The sequence below is a fragment of the Musa acuminata genome, chromosome BXJ3-4 (genome assembly GCF_036884655.1).
Source record: "Musa acuminata AAA Group cultivar baxijiao chromosome BXJ3-4, Cavendish_Baxijiao_AAA, whole genome shotgun sequence".
Lineage (NCBI taxonomy): Eukaryota > Viridiplantae > Streptophyta > Magnoliopsida > Zingiberales > Musaceae > Musa > Musa acuminata.
The window spans coordinates 11,382,206-11,401,929 of NC_088352.1; the positions used below are offsets into that span (position 1 = coordinate 11,382,206).

Below are 19,724 nucleotides of genomic sequence, written 5' to 3' on the forward strand. Positions count from 1 at the left end.
TGGTGATTAATATTTAAATGTTGATTATTGTATCATTGTACGTCCGGTGTAATCAACTCATCTCGAAGAATTCCCAACAAACGAAGAGAATAATCCTACTCATTATAAGAAGTATACAAACAAAAAACTTGACGTGGTAGGATAGTAGAATAAGGTGTCGGTAGGGCTTTCAATTAGATTCTTTTCACATGTTTTCTTAAGGAGAGGCAAGCACGCAGCGACCCGAGTCAATTAGGCGAGTTGCCACTTTTGATATCGCCTCTTATTATTCCAACCAAATTAAACTTTAATGAATGGGATCCACACGCTAAATTCGTAGGCTATGATTTCACATTGAACAGCTCTTTCAATCGCTGGCACTGAAAAAAAGTCAAGGACATTGACATCCACAAAGAAAAGCAATTTACGTGACCGAGCAGTGGCCGCATTGAGAAGGAGTTCGAGCCAAACTAATAATAGCCCAAGGATAATTGGTTGATATCGTTCTCGGATTTGATTGATTCGCGCATGATTGCCAAGGTTGGAAGTACACCGAAAGCAGGGGCTGTTGTTTATTGGTGGGATTAAGCTTTAAATGACATTAATACAAAGAAATAAATGTTTGGTAGAGGTAGTGACAATTCAAGATGCACTATATGCCGGACATTCACCACAGGATTCGTTTCATTGTTGCAGATCAGCAACCAAACGGTCATCAAAACCAAACCTTTGCATATCGAGGCAACAGAAAAACCAGACCATCTGTTTGAGGTATCAGAACCAAAGCAGAGCTATGTCAACAACGACATCCAGCATCAGACTCCAGTAGACCCAAACCCTCCCACGCCCCTAGCAGTGGAGTCCAAATCATCGACCTGGAGGACCTCCGGCGTCATGATCCTCTCGATGATCAGCTGCGCAATCCGATCGCCCTCCTTCACCTCGAAATCCACATCCGAGAAATTGAACAGAACGACGCCCAGTGGCCCTCTGTAATCTGCATCGATCACGCCTGCTCCCACGTCAATCGAGTGCTTCCAAGCTAATCCGGACCGAGGAGCTGTAGTGGGGAAAATAAATGATGGTGGGGAAGCCTCTTTGACTCATTTCGTCGAACACCCATAGCATGAACATGACAAGAGCAAAGCAGATATCAGAAATCACGATATGGGTTGTGGAAATTATACCGATGCGAGCGTAAGTTCCATCAGGAATGGCAATGCTAAGATCGGTGGGCACCAGAGCTTTTCCCCGGGCCGGGACCTTCGTTTCCACCGCACTGAGATCGAGAAGATACAGCATAGTTAGGCAGAGACAGTCGGTGCAGGTTACAGAAAACTACGCATTCTTCACCTGGAGAGATCATAACCGGCTGATAGAGGGGAAGCTCTTGAAGGCAAGACGGCCTTGTCGGAGAGCTTCTTGACCTTAAGAAGCGGGAGATAGTGGGTCGGAAGTAGGCCTTCTCCCTGTCGAGGGGTGCCATTCTGATCCACCTTCTGAAGCTCGGGAGACGGCTCTTGGATGCCGGCGTTGCCGCTTCCCATCTCCGCCACCACGTCGGTTTCGGAGAGAAGACGAGAGAATAGAGATTGGCTTCAGGAGGTGCGTTTGGTTATGAAGCGTAGAAAGCGGTTCTTAAGGACACCAGGACGCGGGAATCAATTGGCGCCAAGTTCTCCCGCCATCCTCTTCTTTTGCGGAGAAATATAAAAAGACGCTACAAAATAAGTTTTCCATAGGTGAGATTGAAAATTAAATTGATTGGACGCCTCCAATAAAAACAATTCGAGTTCATATTCTGATTCGAATTCGTGTAAATGTATATATGACCAAGTGTTAGTTAAAAAGACAACCAAACAGCCCTTAAATCTCCCATGGAGTTTAGGAGAGAAACAGGCCGGTTTCCAGAAAAAAAAATTAAAAGGGAAATAAGCGTGATGAGATAACTGCGTCAATGTGCTCAAATGTCGCAATCAGATCTTCGGATTGATTGTGCAGATCGATAGGTTAACGAGTGGTCAATCCTCATTTGTAATTCCTATTATTTATCTTTTTCAAAAAAGAAAAATACATTAACGACTAGCGATTTTGATACCAATATAGTTATATAAAATTCAAAGATATCGGTATTCAAATCGATCACCCCCAAGCGAGCGTACAGAAAGGACGTGACAGCGGTTTTCGAATTGTTATCCGCCGACTCGATGTCGTTACGGAACGTGAAATTGATTTCCGTATTCGACTTGGCATGCGGTCATGAACAGCAAACAGGAGCCGGGCACCCCGGATCCCACCAATCTAGCTCGTTGATTCGTCTATTTCCCTGCGTGGAATTCCGACCGCGAAGCGAATCCTTTGTAGTGAAAACGTAAGCAATGACTTCATCCAACGTTGCGGTCACGCAAGGAAAATCGGTGCGCGCCCAACTGACTTTACCGACACGTGGTAGCATCAGGTCCATCAAAAAGTTACTGATTCCATCTGGCCGTCCATTTTTTTTTTCTTCGTCAAGAAACTCCACGTTCTTCGCCTTTCATCGAGATATATACGCTTTGTCGTCCCGTTCGTCTCGTGGATTACCTTTTCCGCAGCCATCGTTTCTGCTCTCGATCGGGAGTGTCTGGCAACAAAGGACGCTGATCTTTGGCGTGTAGGTGTGATGCCTCTCTAGTTTTGATCGTGTTCACCTTCATTGCTTTTTTAATATTATACGCTATTCTTTTGATTTTTGGCTCATAGCGTCTTCACCGATGTTTCAACCTGTAAGTTGTTAATCTTTTACTCATAATGTGCGTAGAGCGGTAAGCTAATTTGTTGATTGGTTGTTTGAATCCTAAGCAATTATTGATGAATCTGTTGCTGCAAATGTATGTTTTGGCGATGGAAGAACTATTACGGTGACTTAGAATCCTTTTTTACAGATCGAACACTTACGTTGGCATCAGGGTGATTTTTGGTCGGCGTTGTGGCTGCTTGGACTTGATCGATGCATTCTCGCCCGCGGACAATCTGGATCTGAATATGAGCAGGTCGTCGATGAATGGATCTCATGTGGTCTCCTGTTAATATAAGGTTCTTGCTGATGTAGTGGATGTGGAAAGCCGGAGATCTTCTCCGAGAGTAAGGTAAAATAGGGATGTTGTCTGGTGATTAATCTTATTAGGCTGTCATCTCGGCCTTTGCCATGTTGGGTGCGCTCGCATGGCAGGTCAAAGAACCGTAATAAAGTATGCCAATTTTCGTGTGTTTGGTGGGAACGCATGGGGTGTTTTCGTACCCCCAGGTTCTCACCCTCGTGTGCCTTATCTCGTTGTTGTGATCCTTCTATGTCGCTAGTAATCTCGCGCTCTTGGATTCTTTGAACTAGTACTTTAAGGGTACCTTGCATGACCAAAATACCAGAGGGTCATAGTGCAATCATCACATTCTAATTCGTTTACCTGTCATCTTATTTGGTATTACCTCCACTAGCGCACCCATTAACGAAATTGAAAGTTATGGCATACGTCTGCTATTATTTTTACTAACTAAAATTTGATCGGCATTATGAACAATCTCTCACTCTATTCAGTCCACGCTTATATGCATAATCCATCTTTACCTTTGATTTAATGTTGATAGATGCTACATAGTTCCATTAGTTTTGAATGTTAAGATGTATCGTTTTTTCCTTTCTGAACTTATTTATCAAGTTTGTGTGTTATATATATTGGAATTTCCAGATTTAATGGACCATGCTTCTGTTCCCTCTTTTTTGCTTTAAGTTTGATAGTTTTTGAGGTCAGTTGGTATGTGATATATTACCCGTTGCTGATTGTGGAGACTTTGAGCTTATTCCTTGCCCTTCTAGTGGACTCTTCAATCTTTTGGATTTGGAGGACAACTGGGGACAGAATAAGCTCTTTCTTTGGTTTTGATAATATTTTTACATAATACAATGAAGTTGCTGTCATTGAAGTTTCTACATTTTTGCCTTGTCAGAACTATATCTTCTAAATGTGCGTCATGTGATTGAAATTGATTTATTAGCTTCTGTTACTTCATTACTATAATATCTCAGTTTCGCCAGATTGTTTGTTATGTTCATACCTGCAATAAAAGGCCCGATGGTGTGTATGTTCAATTTGCTGTTACAGACTTCATACCTAATTATAGGCAAATAAGAATTTTATGTTTAATTGTTATTGCTGTAGCATGATTTATTAAGAATGTTATACCGTTATGCTTACTCAGGTGAATGGAATAGTCAATTTTTTCCTGCTGTGATGCAGTGATCATCGCTAGCAGAGTACACATAAGGAACTAAAATTATCTTAAATATTGTGATAGGTATTTCCATAAATATTAGAGTTCATTGATTATATATCGTTACAGGGAACTAACGTCATGTCTGTTGTTTTTGTTCCATTAATTTTACCTTGCATCTTTAATTTTATTATTTACATTGGATTGGAAGTTTTTCTAAAAATAGTACTGTTCCGCAATATGATCTGTTTATGGTTTCATATGCATACTGGATTTTCCTTTTCTTATGGTGGTTCCAGTTTATACTTTTAATCAATATTTTCATGTCCTTGTCACTCTTGCCAACCAAGATTCCACACATTTATTTGGGATTATATGGTTTATGATTTCCTGTGGATTGATATGTAATTTTGACAGATCTTTAATAATGATTGGTAGTTTAATATATTTCTTTTGTAGTTTAATATTTTTTTGAGCAGTTCATTTATTAGTATTATTGTTGTTAATTTTGACATTTCCACTTATGGTTGTTGGATGCTTGAATGTTATCATTTCTGCACTGTTTATTTGTTGCGCAAACAATTTCTCAGATTAAATTTTGGCAAGCTTAATTTTAGTTGCCTTGATCTATTAAGTGGCAATCGTAATGTTGCATAGTGTGGAATCTGGTAATTTAAAATAATCGTATCGTATATTTGAGTAAATATGATAAATTGAATTATCTTGTCGTTGCTTAATTAATAATCTAGTTTTAAATATCGATATTCTTTTGTCAATAAGGTACGAAATTCAAAGTATTGATTTATTGAATTTTTTTTAGGCTTGTAACTTTATCTGGAATCCAATTACTGCTTCTCCTTTGAATAACCGCTGTGTAACATAAATTTAATGTTGTTTCTCGATAATGGGATTTCTCTTTGTAACATTTGGCCTTTACTAGTTAGAATCCATTCGGTCGTTAAAGAAGTAATGTAGTGCTAGAAGTACTGTATTTAAGGAAAATCATTAAAATTTGTTTCTTGAGATGCTTGTGGATCTTCAAGCTCAGACTGGTCGAGCGCTCGGTCGAATTCGATCGAGAGGTTGATGGTTCGAGTCCATCAAGATCCTTTTTTTTTTTTTTTGGAGTTTACTGTGTACAGGCTTCTTTATTATCTTCTACACTGTTGACTGTACCGTGTTTTATTGTTCTTGGTATAAACCATGTTCAGTGTTATCTATTACTGTTTTGTGCCTGATCATTTAGCATTATTATGTGCCATTATTTGCTTTCAGAATATTAATAATTTATATTATTTTATCTTGTTTTCTGCTGAAAATAAGCTGTCAGAATAAATAATATTTTATGCAATAATTATCTTTTTTATCTGTTGACGTGTAGTGTCATCAGGTAATGATGTTTTGGAAAGGCAATAGAGTTGGTAATTTAGCGTTTAAACGGGAAGCAAGCGTCCACGGTGCTTTTATAATCTTCAAACCTCTTTTTGGGTCTCTGTTATTTCTTTCTCGGTGAATGAGCAAAGATAGCAACCTCTTTTTGGGTCTCTGTTGTTTCTTTCTCGGTGAATGGGCAAAGATAGCTTTGTAATATATCCAGTGGCGTCTATGAATGAAATCGTCCATGTTGGCACGTCGGATGAGATCATTCCCAACATTTTTTTCTCTTCTATGATTCTTTGTTATGTTATTAAGTGGCATATTAATCTGAAATAACATACTTATGTATGTGTTGCCTTTTTCCCTACATTAGATACAGGTGCGATAGTCGGTAAGATAGACATCTAAAAATTTCTAGACCTCGTAAAAATATGGGAAAGCTGTAGGGTTATACTCGTACGAAAACATAATGACTACTGTTCTAATGCTCGATGACGCATCCACGGCTTATTGGATGGTCGTGAGGCCATCACTTTCGGTGGTTCAGATATAAAGTTGTTCTAAAGTTGCTTTTCGCACTCGGTGAATGTTGGAAGGCGGACGATCTTCGCAAGGAACAAAGGCGGGAGGAGGATAAGACTGCATCCCTGAATGAAGATCGATTCCCTTTTGCCTGTCCGTGTCAAACTTATGGCTATATTTTCTCCCATAAGAACAAACGGTACTCAACATAAATTCCTATCCAACAACCGAGTTTGCTTGAAGGTGACGACTTCTGAATGAAGGCATCTATTTCTCAATCCTTAATAGGTTAATATGCACACGCTTGTAGGGTCTTGCTCAAGAAAACCTACTCGTCGAAACAAACGAATTAGCCACGCATTAATCACGATCATCTTCCAAAATGTTCACTAGTCTTTGAATAAACCTTATTAAAGATACCCCAAGTGTTCTTCTTTCTCTTTATATATATATTAAAAATCTGATTTGCACAGGACAAGAAGGAATATTTCCGCTCAGAGGGCAAAACCATAACTTGACACCTTAAGATATTTTCGCAAGAATCCGCGGGTACGAACGTCACGGCCCTACCATGGGACCCACCGTCAAAGTTGTCGAAGGCTCCACATAAAAGAAAGTTTGGGGGACACGTATTCGCGAACCCTAAACAAATGGCGGTGAGGCCCGCAGTGTGACCGCCGCACCCCCACAGGAGCGATAAGGAAGGCGGAAGGGTAAAATGACCTAAAGAGCGGTGAGGTTACCCCCAGATCCGCCACCGCTCGTTCTATATATGTACTTTTGGGGGTGCCCTGGGGTTTCTCGTGCTCCTACAGAGGTGGGTTGGTGTTACCTCCCCCTCTTCCGCCGTCCTTTCCTGTTCAGGGTTCCGTTCCGATCCTTTCCATGGCGGCTTCCGACGTCGAGTTCCGCTGCTTCGTAGGCGGGCTCGCCTGGGCTACCGACGACGCCTCCCTTGAGCGGGCTTTCAGCACCTACGGCGACATCGTCGAGTCTAAGGTCCCTTATCTTCTCCAGATCCAAGATCTCAACTCGGGTTTCGATCCTTTTTCCCTACTAGATCTCGGATCTCAGACCTCTTTCGTTGTGTTTTACGGTGCAGATCATCAACGACCGAGAGACGGGGAGGTCGAGGGGCTTCGGGTTCGTCACCTTCCGCGACGAGCAGTCGATGAGGGACGCCATCAAGGGGATGAACGGCCAGACCCTTGACGGCCGGAACATCACAGTAAACGAGGCCCAGAACCGACGGAGCGATGGTGGATTCCGCAGCGGAGGTGGTGGGTACGGCGGCGGCGGAGGCTTTCGCAGCGGAGGCGGTGGGTACGGCGGCGGCGGAGGTTTTCGCAGCGGCGGCGGCGGCGGCGGGTACGGCGGCGGCGGCGGCGGGTACGGCGGCGGCGGCGGCGGTCGCCGTGACGGAGGCGGTGGGTACGGCCGCGACCGCGGGTACGGCGGTGGATCGTCGGATGGGTACTGGAGGAGCTAAGGCGGTCGTTCGCTTGCCGCGATCGGAGGGCTGGGCTTCGTAGTTATCTGCTGCTTTGGTTATCTTTAAGTTTGGACTTGTCTGTTGTCTGGCGTCATTTTGGGTCTTGCAGTATTAGTAGACTGATGTGTGGTTTGGCAGTCGTATGAGTGGGTGTTATTATCAAAGAATAGAAAAGAAAAGACTTTTAAAATAAGGTGAATAAGTGCATGAAGAAAAGCATCCTTTCTAATTGATATTAATATGTTGACGATGATGCGTTTGGGGTGGAATAGATGAACATCTGTTGTTAATTGTTTCACTATTATCGTCTTACTATCCCAAAGTAAGGAGGGTGAAGTGTGTGCTAGTTAGTTTTGAGTATAAACATTTAAAAATAGTATCCAAATTATTTTCGGTTAAAACTTTTTTTTAAAGTTTTTATTTTATTTTCATAGAGTATTTTTTTTAATAATAAAAATATGATTAATTTTATTCTTTATTCACTGTCCTTGTTTCTTATTATCGAGACGTGTCATTGACTTTCACCCTTCATTTTCATCTACAACGAGGGCATCTTAAATCCCTTTTATCTCATTATCGATCTTGTCGTGAGGTTTTTGCCTTTTGTGTCTTTATCACTTTTGAGGAGTGCGTCTTTAACCCCTTTCATCGAAAATAATACAAAAACAAAAGGAGTAAAAAATTTGAGAACGGCAGGTTTTTCTTTTTCTTTAAGAATTTTATTCTTAATTTATTAAGCAATAAATCACCCATTGATCAAATTATTTTATACAATCCAATTCCTACAATCTAATCTAATCTAATCATACAGCAGAATCCAGCTGCAGGGATCTGAATTCCCAAGCTTTTCTAGCTTACATTTGAAACGTGATATCAAAAATAGCTACTTAGATTGGCTTGCGAATAACAAGCCAGCTTGAATTGCCCAGACAAAACAAACATCTCACTGGGCTGTGGGCGGAGTACGGAGTCATGCGTGCTCCGTATCAAAGCTTGGACGGGACGGCTCGTCCCACGGTGCCTTCCCATTTGACGTTACCCTCTGCCACCCCCTAAACAAGTTGAAAACGCTAATATCATACCCCACTACTCATTAGGAAAACAAAAGATATTTTCTTTTGAGATGGGTTTGTCCACCCATCATATGCAATACCGAATCCTTCCTTTGTTCTATCTCCCAAGCTTTTTCCAATCTTTCTACTGAATTTTGAGCAACTACATATGCCTGCCACTACAGGTTTAGACAAGTGAACCAAGCAAGAGGAAGAGGAACCTAATGCAGTGATGCAGTTTGATCTAACTCCATTCACCAAACACAGGCTGTAAAGTTTCGACGGTTCCCTACTGAGTTGGCGCACGCGAGAAGTCAACTTCGCTTCGCTCTTTTTCTCCGAACAAAGGAACACCACCCTTTTCCTGCTCATTCATAGGTCAATGGCGAAGAATCAAAACAATGAGAGATCAGTTAATACATCACAATAAGATATCATCTGTTCCATGACAATTTCGTGTCAACACAAAGGGCAGATGGAGTACCAAATTTCTCTCCGAATAGATAAGGGGACGCTGTCAGTGCATCTTAGCGAAGAAGTATGCAAGACACTAGAAAAGATCTTCATGGAAATCGTCAAGCCAAACAATAAAAGCCATGGAATTTGCAGGATGCGCAATAAATCAACATGGTTAGTGCTTTATTCTTGAAGAAGAAGAAGAAGAAGATGCCTTTTTTTTTATTTTTATCTATAGTATCGAGTGATCACACTGAATTTTGCCAGAATGTGTTCTGCAGATCAATTGCCATTTACAAGAATGCTCCGTCGCAGCAGCTGAGGCACTGCAGATCTCATCCTACCTCGACGTATCCACGTCTCCGTCTTTGGAAGCGGAATCCGACGACGCAATAGCTTGCCTTGCTTCCTAAGACCATTAGAATGAACGCTCTCTAAAAGAATTCCCCTCGAGATGATAAAAGAAGAAGAGATCCTCCATACCTTGCTTTGCTTCCTAAGCTTGACGAGGTCACCTACCCCTCTGATCGTCTTCTTGAGACAAATCCTATGCTGATCCATGGGCGTGCTGACGAACTGGTCCAAGTGGTCCTTGACGTTGGCCAAGAAGCCGGCGTCGGGCGCCTTCTTCTTCCAACAAGGCGAGACGGCACGGCCGGGGAACTCCACCTCCGATCGACCCTTGGCTGACTCCATCATCTCCAGAAACCTATTCCCAGTGTCCGATCACCAAATGCTCTATGTTGGCAGAACAGAGCACGCCTTTGAACTAAAATACCACTGGTGCCACCGCATGGTACGATTTACATTAATTTAATTTGCGGTTTGAATTCGACAGAAAATGAGAAATCACGACACGACAAGCCCTCACGCTTCTACCAAGAACAAAGAGCAACAGCATGATGCACTCACTTTCAGAGGAGCATAACAGAGATACTGTGGTGGTCGCCTTTAGCTGCAAGAAGCGGAAAGAGGAAGAGAGAGACAGGCAGGCCAGCAGAGATGCCAAAAGTTTGAAAGGCGAGGATGGAAATTAATAGGAGAGAGAGAAAGAGGGTGGGGAGAAGGATGAGGGGGAATCGAAAGAAATCTACCTAGTTCCGCCCATTGGAAGGGAAGAGAGGGGTCGGTTTTGCTCTCGAGACTTGCTTCCCCTTTCGGGTCTCGGACGCCGACATTTGACTGGATTTGCTGGGTGTGAAGAACGACGGCGGGCCGGAAGCCGTGCGCTTGCGGTTCCCTATTCGCCCCCGAAGAATCTTATTCACGCTACGAAAAGATTGCGGTTGGCTTTTGCAAGATATTTATGATGCCGACTATAATTGCGGTTGGCTTTTGGATCTTGTGGAGCATATTCCACGATTCGGGCCACTCGTCCCGAGGGCTCGCCCCCGATCGTGGAGGGTTTTGTTCGGTGAGAGTAGAAAAAATCTGTGTCATCAAATCATTCTTATGCTTGTGGATTTGACATGCGATATTGTTGGTCTATTTTTGATATCGCTTATTAATCAATTATCGTGAATGAGTTCACAGGTGGAGTGTTAGCGGCAGCGTCGGTCCTCTTCCTTCGCTGAAAGGCAACCTGCGTCGCCCTCATCATCGCTGCTGGCGGCGTGCCTTTCGAAAGGGTTCGTACGCTGTTTCACTTTATTCCTTGAGCTTTACTCTTCGTAATCGGTGAAGTAAAGACCGGCCCCCTATATCACGGGAAACGGCAGCCTTTTACCCCTTTCCTATCGGGTCGTCTGGTCACTGATTTCAGTCTAGGAGGCCTGCACGTTACCTGTTCGACGTAATGATCGAGACAAAATTTGTCCTCCGTGACCTGCGTCCGCCATACTAGGAGTAATGTGCGGTCGTGCATGGCGAATGCCCTTCTTTCACAGTTTCAGTTAATCAAATAAAGAGGCTAGTTAGGTTGGAATTTTCCACCTTAAGTTCCCAGTTAGATTTTGTGGGTTGAAATGTTGGGTTAAGGAAGATGGAACTTGTAATAGATGATAAACCCCCGTTTCCCGACGGTGAATTGATTGGAACCTGTGTATTTGAACAACTGAAATTTGTTGGACGCCAACTAGTTGTAATGTTTTTAGATCCAGTGTCATAATGATATGTTTTGGATAGGCAATGAGATATGAGATACGGTATATTTTGATAGTCTGAACACGTCACAATCGATACAGCATGCCAAGTCATAGCCCTACCCCACATGTCTCATCCCGGGAGCTCGTACTAAGAAAATATGCCACACGTCCCGTCCCGAGAGCTCGGGGTGGTGCTGTTTGACGCCGCTCTGCACGTCCCGGAACGATGGCCGGTCAAAAGGGTCGTCCCATCCCTCGGGGGCCGACGGTGACGCCGAATCGACGCACCATCAACCCTCGTGCCATATTATAAAACCCATGGCCGGCCTCCGACCAGGGGAGAGGCAAAAAAATAAAAGGGAAAAATAAAAGGGAAAAAGAAAAGCAATCCCTCTTGTTACTAACTTGCTCGTCGGAGAGGCCATAGCCGGGGATCACTTGGCGGAGGCCATTTTTGCAAGAGGGCGACCACTTGTTGACAGCGAGGGACTCGACATGGGAGCACCAGCCGCTCGACAATGTGGAGTTGTTAATCGGCCCCGATCTTGACCAACTGTCACAGACTTAGTTGGTTTTGCCTAAGTCATGCGACACCCTTGTGTATCCGTCCGCAAAGGTCAGCATCCCCGAAGCCTCCCATGGTCCCTTATGACCCACAAAAAAGAGAACAGGATAAAGAAAACGTCTCACTCGGGATCCACAAGCAAACATATCCGAAAACACTTCATAGACAACGCAAATTACAAACAGACTTTACAAGCTCTGAACAGTTGCACAACAAAGGATAAAATGATCCATTACAGATCGAAAATCTCTCACACGTATCCATATGACACAATCTTTATTTAAAAGCCTAAAGCGGCCACCAACCTAACTAAAATATGACTATTAAGCCTTCGACCGTCCCTCTACATGCTGTGCAGAGCATGAACATACCAAAAGACACGGACATACATAAGCATTACATTAAACATCCTGTTTAGAAGTTTGTTCGTGACATTCTCCACTACTTATTCCTTCGACGTCCTCGTCGAAGCCTTTGTCGACATTGCAACTCCTCGCCTTTGTTGAGTCTTCAATCTTCTGCTCTTGGCTCCTAACTGCTCTCCGTTGCTGTTTTTGAGTAGTCGAACCTTTGATCTGCCATGCTGCTTCAACTCGCCAATGACTCTGACTCTAGTGTGGGGTTGGCTGAGTTGTGTTGGTCCATGTTGGTTCCTGTGGATCCTCCAGATGAAGGAAAAGACCATCCTGCGCTAGTCTCTTAAATCCCTCATGCTGCTTGAACTGGGTGGATGCTTGTTGGAGCTTTAATGAGCATCGCCTCGCAAACATATGAAGTTTTGGGTCATTCCTCCACAAAATTTGCTCATTGACTCTTCTTTCACTTAGTTGTCACATCCAAGTAGGTTCGCATCACTTTCGCTTTCGATTAGCATTTCGTTGGGAAATGAAGCGGACAATCTACTCTCAGTAACACTGATCACCGTTGGTGAGGATTTGACAACTATTATCTTCCATTATCTTCGAAGGGTGTTTGAACATATGCAGAGCTCCTCTGTTGGATAGATAAGAGAATTGAGGTACTCGGTTTCGCCCATTCTCTTAAGAGTTGAGAAGGCAAAGGTTACTTGACTTCGCCCGCCTCCTTAAGGTTGTACTCCATGCATCGAGCTGGTTACTAGCCTTCGCTTGCTCTTTGCTCACACTTCTGAAGCACTTGAAGTGTTTGCACTCCTTGCGTTGAGTTAGTTACTGTGATTTACCTTCTAAATGCCATCGAACTTTTGGAATGCAGGAAGTTTTCACCCAACTTGGAGTGATTCTCTCATAGATTTGGTCGCCTCTGGGATTGTACTGTCTTCTCCATCAACCCTGCTGCCTACTCCATTGAGTAGCAAAGGTACAGCACCGCGTACTGTTTACTTCGTTCCTTGGTCATGCACTCTTGCCTGACCCGAAGTATTTCACTTTCGGCTATCTTGATTAGAAGCTCATTGACACTAGTCTTACGAAGTTCCTTGGCATCTGCCCTTCAGCCTTGTCTCAGTACTTGGAGTTTGCCTCTACATGCTCCACCTCTTCGGCCCCTTTCATGACCAGGCGCTCTCCCTCCATGAGAGCAAGGGATTAATGACTTTCACGGAAGTCCCGCCTCTACGGTACCATGGCGTTGCCATGCCCATGACACTACTATCCGTCGCCTCGCATTTGCATCCCTTTTCTTCACAATCAGTAGATATGTCTCTGTGGCACTCCTCCGAGTCCACCTTCATTCTAACTGATGCTTGATTTTGGGTAGTTAAGTCCCTCTGGACTCATCGTCGCTTCCTCGCCCCTTTCGACCCCTTGCTTCAACACCTTTGTGTTCTCCAAGCAACTTCCTTTGGTCGATGGAAAGACAGACTGCAACTCTTATGCATGGCCTCTGCCATCGTATTATAGGGTTTGCGCCGATTCTGTTCTCCTTAGCTTCCTTGGTAGCAACATTCGCTTACTCGACCTTGTCCTCTGACTTGCCGGGCTCCCATAAGCGAATATGAGCTTCTAGAGCAGTCCAACTCTCTAACTGCTTGGATCATACCTCTGTGTGATCAAGTCCCTCCCATGAGACTCACTGGTACTTGCATTCGAACTTTTCTCTTAGTGGAACACAGCCCCCATATGCTGATGACCAAGGTTTTCATCCGATGCAAAATTCGATGCACGCACGGAAGACCCACCTCTGCGGTACCATGGCCTTCACTCCTTGAATCCATAGCCCTTCTTGCCGTCGTGTTGTTCACCGAAGTGGAGCTTCCAGTAGCTCCCGATCATACCTCCGTTTGATCTAGTCCCTCACGGGACTAGGTTGTGTGTATCACATTGCCACGAACTGTTCCACCACGATCCGCTGCACCATGTCACCTCCTGGTGACATCTCTATTGCATTCTGATCATTGTGGGATGAACTCGAATTGTGAACCCTTCATGTGTGACCTCTGCCAATACATCGCAGGGTCTCTTCCACCTTCGATTTTGTTCGCTCCTTTGGCAATCGACCTTCATCCACCCACTCTTGGGTCACATCTAGATGAAGCACCGTTCTAGGACAGTCTGTCGCCTAGTAACTCCCGAAGTCCCCCCGACTTCGCTGCAATTAATGAACCATTGTCTGGATCCTGGGCCTCTACCCCTACCAGCACAATCTTTGCTGCGCACCACTTCCTTCATAGCAACTTAAATGACAACACTATGGCATATTCTTCATGAGTACCCGCCTCTGCGTCCTCTTGCCCCATACTAAGGCCTTCTGAACCCAACTTCGCCTCCGCAAATTGAGTCGCCTTAGTTCCTCCATCAAATGCTCCTCCGAGATAAAGTGCATGTGCCTAGAAGCTCCCTTCGTTTTTGGCACCATGCAAGATGAGTCTGTTCCGTCAGAATGAATGACCTATGGAACAACATGATCCTACTCTTACCTCTGCAAGAGTTCATGTCCTTGACCTCTATCCAAGGAAAGCACTATGCCTCTGCTCCATGTTCCATCTTCTATGCTGGCTCCCTTCATATGGCTTGGGTACTTCGCCAAGTTACACCCAAGTTGCTCTGCTCCTCATTTTTGCATTGAGTTGATAGTGGCCCTCGCGCCCACCATTCCACGGGTCAGCCCTCCCTTGAGTCCGATCTCCATATCGACTTCAAGTGTGCCTTCATTTGTGTTGCTTTGGGTCGCTCCCCCACTTGATCTCACAATGCATCCACCAATGCATTCTCTCAAGCGAGATCATGCGACAACTCCTCGCCGCTTGCTCAGTCCATTGAGCTTCTTGGAGTTGTTGTTTGTTGAGATACTCCTCCTCAACTTGTGAGGTCCGTCCCACATGATTCTCCCTTTGGAGAGCCGGGACTTATCCCTACTGGATAACTGTCCCGTTGGAGCAACATCTCTCTTTGTTTCGGAGACCACCATCCCCTTGGACTACTCCAATATGCTGAACAAATTATGCATTGTTTTGCCTCCTGCAAACACACTTGCTAGATTGCGACTCCACGTCAATATAGCCCTCGTTGCACCACTCAAGGCCTAGCAACATGCTGAACTCGTTGCACACTTCAGCCTCCTACGGATGTATCCTTCACATGCCTAAGAGAAAGTTTCAATGCTCTATGGCGTCGAGTTTCGGTCGCCTTGGGATGGCCGCGAACATTCCATCGTCCGCATACAAGCCCATGCATCAGTACCGAATTCTTTGAGTTAGCAATTCCTCTCACATCTGTGAGCTTTGCACAACTCTTTCGGTCGCTGAGTAACTCATTCCACCTTGGATGGTCTCATACTTTACCAAGCGCCTCGCTTGCCTTGAGCACCATCAAGTATGGTTGTCAACGTTGAGCTGTAGCTCAAACTCGGCCATCCCAACCGTTGTGCTCTCCGCATTCTTCGAAGCTTGTCTATTCTCGTGGTGCCTCTTGCGCGAAGGGTTGGTCATTCCTCTGAATGTCAATCTTAGATGCCCGCTCCTCCGAGCGACTCCTTTTCCCTACATCTTCATGCCCATTTTCCCCCAAACGGTCGTGTGTGTTTTGACTGCCCTTAATGCAGCCCTGCTAGGTCCCCTACGTTTGCATGCTAACTGTTTCTATGAGTGCTTGTCCCACTCTAATACCATATGTCACGAACTTAACTGGTTTTGCCTAAGTCGTGCGACACCCTTGCGTGTCCATCCGTAAATGTCAGCCTCCCCAAAGCCTCTCATGGTCCCTTAGGACCCATAAAAGAGAGAACATGATATAGAAAACGTCTCACTCGGGATCCACAAGCAAACATCTCCAAAAATACTTCATAGACAATGCAAATTACAAACAGACTTTACAAGCTCTGAACAGTTGCACAACAAAGGGTAAAATGATCCATTACATATCGAAAATCTCTCACATGTGTCCACATGACACAACCTTTATTTACAAGCCTAAAGCGGTCACCAACCTAACTAAAATGAGACTATTAAGCCTTCGGTCGTCCCTCTACATGTTGTCAAGAGCATGAACATACCAAAAGACACAAACATACATAAGCATTACATTAAACATATTGTTTAGAAGTTTGTTCGTGACACAATGCCAACAACACTCCTTCCCGAGGGCCTGGCCACCTCATCATCCAGATCACCTCACAGTAGGCTCCCGATATCGACCCGTTGACCTAGTCGTGCTGACTCACCGACCACGGTAGTGAGTGTTTCCAGATTGATGCTTGCCAGAGCAGATCTATTTGTAGGATTCTGAGTCGATGTTTCTGCTGCAGTGCTACTATCAAACATTCGAGTTAGAGATGCAAGTAAGATAGTTCTCGAGAAGTTTCGTGATGATGAAGTAGGTAATATTATGGTTCTTGTGATTACCAGTCACTAGATTGTTCATACAAATCAGAAGCTTATTTGCACAATATGTGTTTGATGGTATACAGCTTGGAAAATGGCTTTAGCAATAAAAAATTGTTTGTTGTTGGGGGAAAGAATTAATCGATAGCTTATAGATAAAAGAGATGGGCCTGCAGTAGATGCATTTGAATTCCTCAAATAATTGTCACATATAAAACTGACATATAAATCATCTAAGCACCTTCTTGAATTAACTGGACGAGACCTTTTTTTGAAATGCATCATGATGTTGAATGAGCCAATTGGCTGATTCTCTTCCCTTATCACTTTGGCCACCTTCTGTTTATGTTCGAAATTTCAGAACGATTTTGTGCTATGTGGCACCGTCTTGTACAACCTCGGATAGTGTGAGACAAACGGTCGTCCCACCCAAGTCTGAGGTACCATGGCGATGCAATGCACTATATTAGTCATGAGGCTCCATGTTGGCACTAACATGACTACTGACTGTTGTCGCAGGGGGTGACCCTAGAATATACCCTATTAACATTGATGAAGTTGTAAAGACAAGGCAAGGCAAGAAATCAAAATGAAGCTAAAAAATCAGAGCAACACTTATTTGTGTGTTCTTTTTGTTGTTCAGGTATTTTTGACGAAAGAAGTTGTTGATGTTATGATTAACTTGATGTGACCCAGCCTCTTATATGCAGGGTTATTCAAAATACCTCCAAGATGAAAACGTTGAGCTCTCGAAATATTACTTGTATGAAGATCGAGGTTGAGAGGTTTCTTGACCCGATCCCTCCAACGAGGTTAAAAAGATGATCCTTTATTCATTATATTGAAGATGAGCCTTTATACCTAATCATAAAAGGCTAGACTATTTCATGAAATCTTTTACGAGGAGGCAATCTCTAATCGCCTCCAATAGTTCTCTTAGCCTCGTATTAATGTGAGAGACTGAGGGGGGACAACGCACAACCACGTCTTAGACCTTTTCCCATGTGGGTAGACAGGTGGAGGGTGGCTTCATTTTCTCTTTCAACACTAGACACCATATGGTGGTAATGTATCGAATGATAATTAGTTGACAATTGACTCCTTATCATGTATCCCCCCCTCCCCCTAGAGGTGTGCTTCGGGGCTCTCACAAGAGAGATTTGAAGTGCAGCGTTTAATTCATCTAGTACATCAAGCTTATGCTTCTTTGATCCATCATCAACCTAGTGGCACATCTAGTTCATCTGACATGTTTAGTTCATTGTGCCCGTGCAATGTTGATGGCGATCTATCGTCAACTTATTCTTCATATTGTTCGTCGAGGGATGCACTTTGGTTGGATGGGGTTGGGTTTCCTGACCTCGCCATCTCTTCCCTACTTGGTCAAGTTTGCATATTGGTATGTCTCGAGCGGGGGAGGAGGTTGTGTTTTTCGACCTTCATGTCTCAGACAAAGGTGGGGGTCGAGTTTCCTAACCTCCTCATCTCGGGTAAATGTAGGATTCAAGTTTTCTGACCTCTACGACTCAATGATGACCTTAAGCGAAGGAGAAGGGGGTCAGGTTTCTCGACCTCTCAGCCTCACGCACCACGAGCATGTTTTGTCTTGTGCCTCCCGTCGTGATGAGTTTCTTTTGATGCAGGTTGTATTTTCTCAACTCACATATATTGGACATATTTTGTCTTATGTTTTCTGTCGTTATGGGTTTCTTTTAACACAGGTCGGATTTTCTACATATCGGTTACTTTTACGCTCTTTGAGGTGCTTTTCGCACATTGGTCACTTTTCCACTCTCCAAGGTGGTCTTCGCATATCAATCGCTTTTTGCATTCTCTGATACAATCTTCGCAAATCAATCACTTTTGCGCTCTCCGAGGAAGTTTTCGCACATTGATCACTTTTTCGCTCTCTAAGGTGCCCCTTCATCAATTGATTTCCCTTCGGATTCAACTTAATAGGATACTTGTCTTCAACGTGGGAGAAAAGAGATCGACCCCCTCCTTATAAATCCCCCTTAATCATAGGGGTGAGACTTATTCTCTCATTTGAGCCTCTAAGGCCCCCATTAGGAGCCCTCTCCACTTAGCACTGGTTCTCCTCGTAAGGTGATAAGTTCTTAATTACCTCATCCTCCCAGCGTATCAGATCTATAACACCTCGGCCTTTCAACATCCTTTGCTTTCACCTCCGTAAGTTAGGATATCTTTCCTTTCTCGCACAAGCTCCTCCCGATCTCATGATCGTCGAATGGTCAAGGAAGTTGATGCTCCATCTTTGGACAACTTAGAGGCGAATGAAGTTCTGACCTCCCCTCGTCAGGGGAATCAATTCTCATTAACCTAAAGGTTCTTTGAGACTTAGATCCATGTATTATGATATCTATGGATCTGTGCAATAGGAATTAGATCATGATGAGACTAATTCACATTTAAACACAAACCCTAAATAATTCCAGTCATAGATCACTCAAGAGAGACATCGAGATAATCGGATAGACTGGTGTGCTGTATACTCGTCCATATGATAGAGGCAGTTTGTCTTATAGCTACTCATGTGGGGACACTAGGGATATTGCACAGGTGCTGAATGAAGAATGAGTTCACTGATTGATCCGCTTATAGAATGCTAGATAGTCAGTGATATCTTGTTGTTAGATAGTGATTCCATCATCTCAATGGTGTATCTAGTTCTTAGACTTGAGACACCAAAGATGTCTTGTATTAGTACTTCACTCTTTAATACCGGACTTATAGACCTAAAAGTTTCAAATTTAGCATAACTAGTCATCGAGAGTGGTAGCCAACCATACGAGGGGTATTGAGTATTGATAAATAATCATCCACTCTCTATGTCATGAGTGGAATATCACATGTATTCTTATTTAAGTAAATCTCTAGCTATGGTCATTTGGATTAAGAGAAAAAGAGTTTTCCGAGAGAATCCAATTAAAGCGAGACTCGAGTAGAAACCGTTTGGGTCTGATGATACAATGCCTGGTATATAATTTGTAGAATATTATATGGATGAGGGATTATAGATAAATGGTAATTGAGGATAGATAGGTCCAATAGATTGGATTCCCCTCCTGTATCGTCTGAGGACTATTGCGTAGTGGCCTAGTACGTCCGTAGCTGATGAGTCGAGTGAATT

General features: G+C 43.8%; 2 protein-coding genes and 2 long non-coding RNA genes across 4 annotated transcripts; 2 read left to right on the forward strand and 2 right to left on the reverse strand.

The window, feature by feature from the left end:
- Positions 1–527: 527 nt before the first annotated feature.
- On the reverse strand, positions 528–1,690 carry LOC135634905 (deoxyuridine 5'-triphosphate nucleotidohydrolase-like). The gene is made up of 3 exons (XM_065145635.1): positions 1,333–1,690; positions 1,167–1,258; positions 528–1,039 (listed from the first exon to the last, which is right to left on the reverse strand). The coding sequence occupies exons 1-3, from the start codon at positions 1,524–1,526 to the stop codon at positions 795–797; spliced, it is 531 nt and encodes a 176-aa protein (XP_065001707.1). The 5' UTR covers positions 1,527–1,690; the 3' UTR covers positions 528–794.
- Positions 1,691–6,912: 5,222 nt separating this feature from the next.
- On the forward strand, positions 6,913–7,811 carry LOC135636713 (glycine-rich RNA-binding protein 10-like). Its single transcript, XM_065148641.1, has 2 exons — positions 6,913–7,125; positions 7,229–7,811. Exons 1-2 carry the CDS (start codon positions 7,012–7,014, stop codon positions 7,613–7,615), a joined length of 501 nt encoding a protein of 166 aa, XP_065004713.1. The 5' UTR covers positions 6,913–7,011; the 3' UTR covers positions 7,616–7,811.
- Positions 7,812–8,374: 563 nt separating this feature from the next.
- Positions 8,375–10,388, reverse strand: LOC135636035 (uncharacterized). The gene is made up of 4 exons (XR_010495785.1): positions 10,039–10,388; positions 9,610–9,906; positions 9,155–9,535; positions 8,375–9,034 (listed from the first exon to the last, which is right to left on the reverse strand). It is a non-coding gene; the product is annotated as an uncharacterized LOC135636035 (long non-coding RNA).
- Positions 10,389–10,432: 44 nt separating this feature from the next.
- LOC135636036 (uncharacterized) lies at positions 10,433–11,218 on the forward strand. The gene is made up of 2 exons (XR_010495786.1): positions 10,433–10,540; positions 10,660–11,218. It is a non-coding gene; the product is annotated as an uncharacterized LOC135636036 (long non-coding RNA).
- Positions 11,219–19,724: the final 8,506 nt, after the last annotated feature.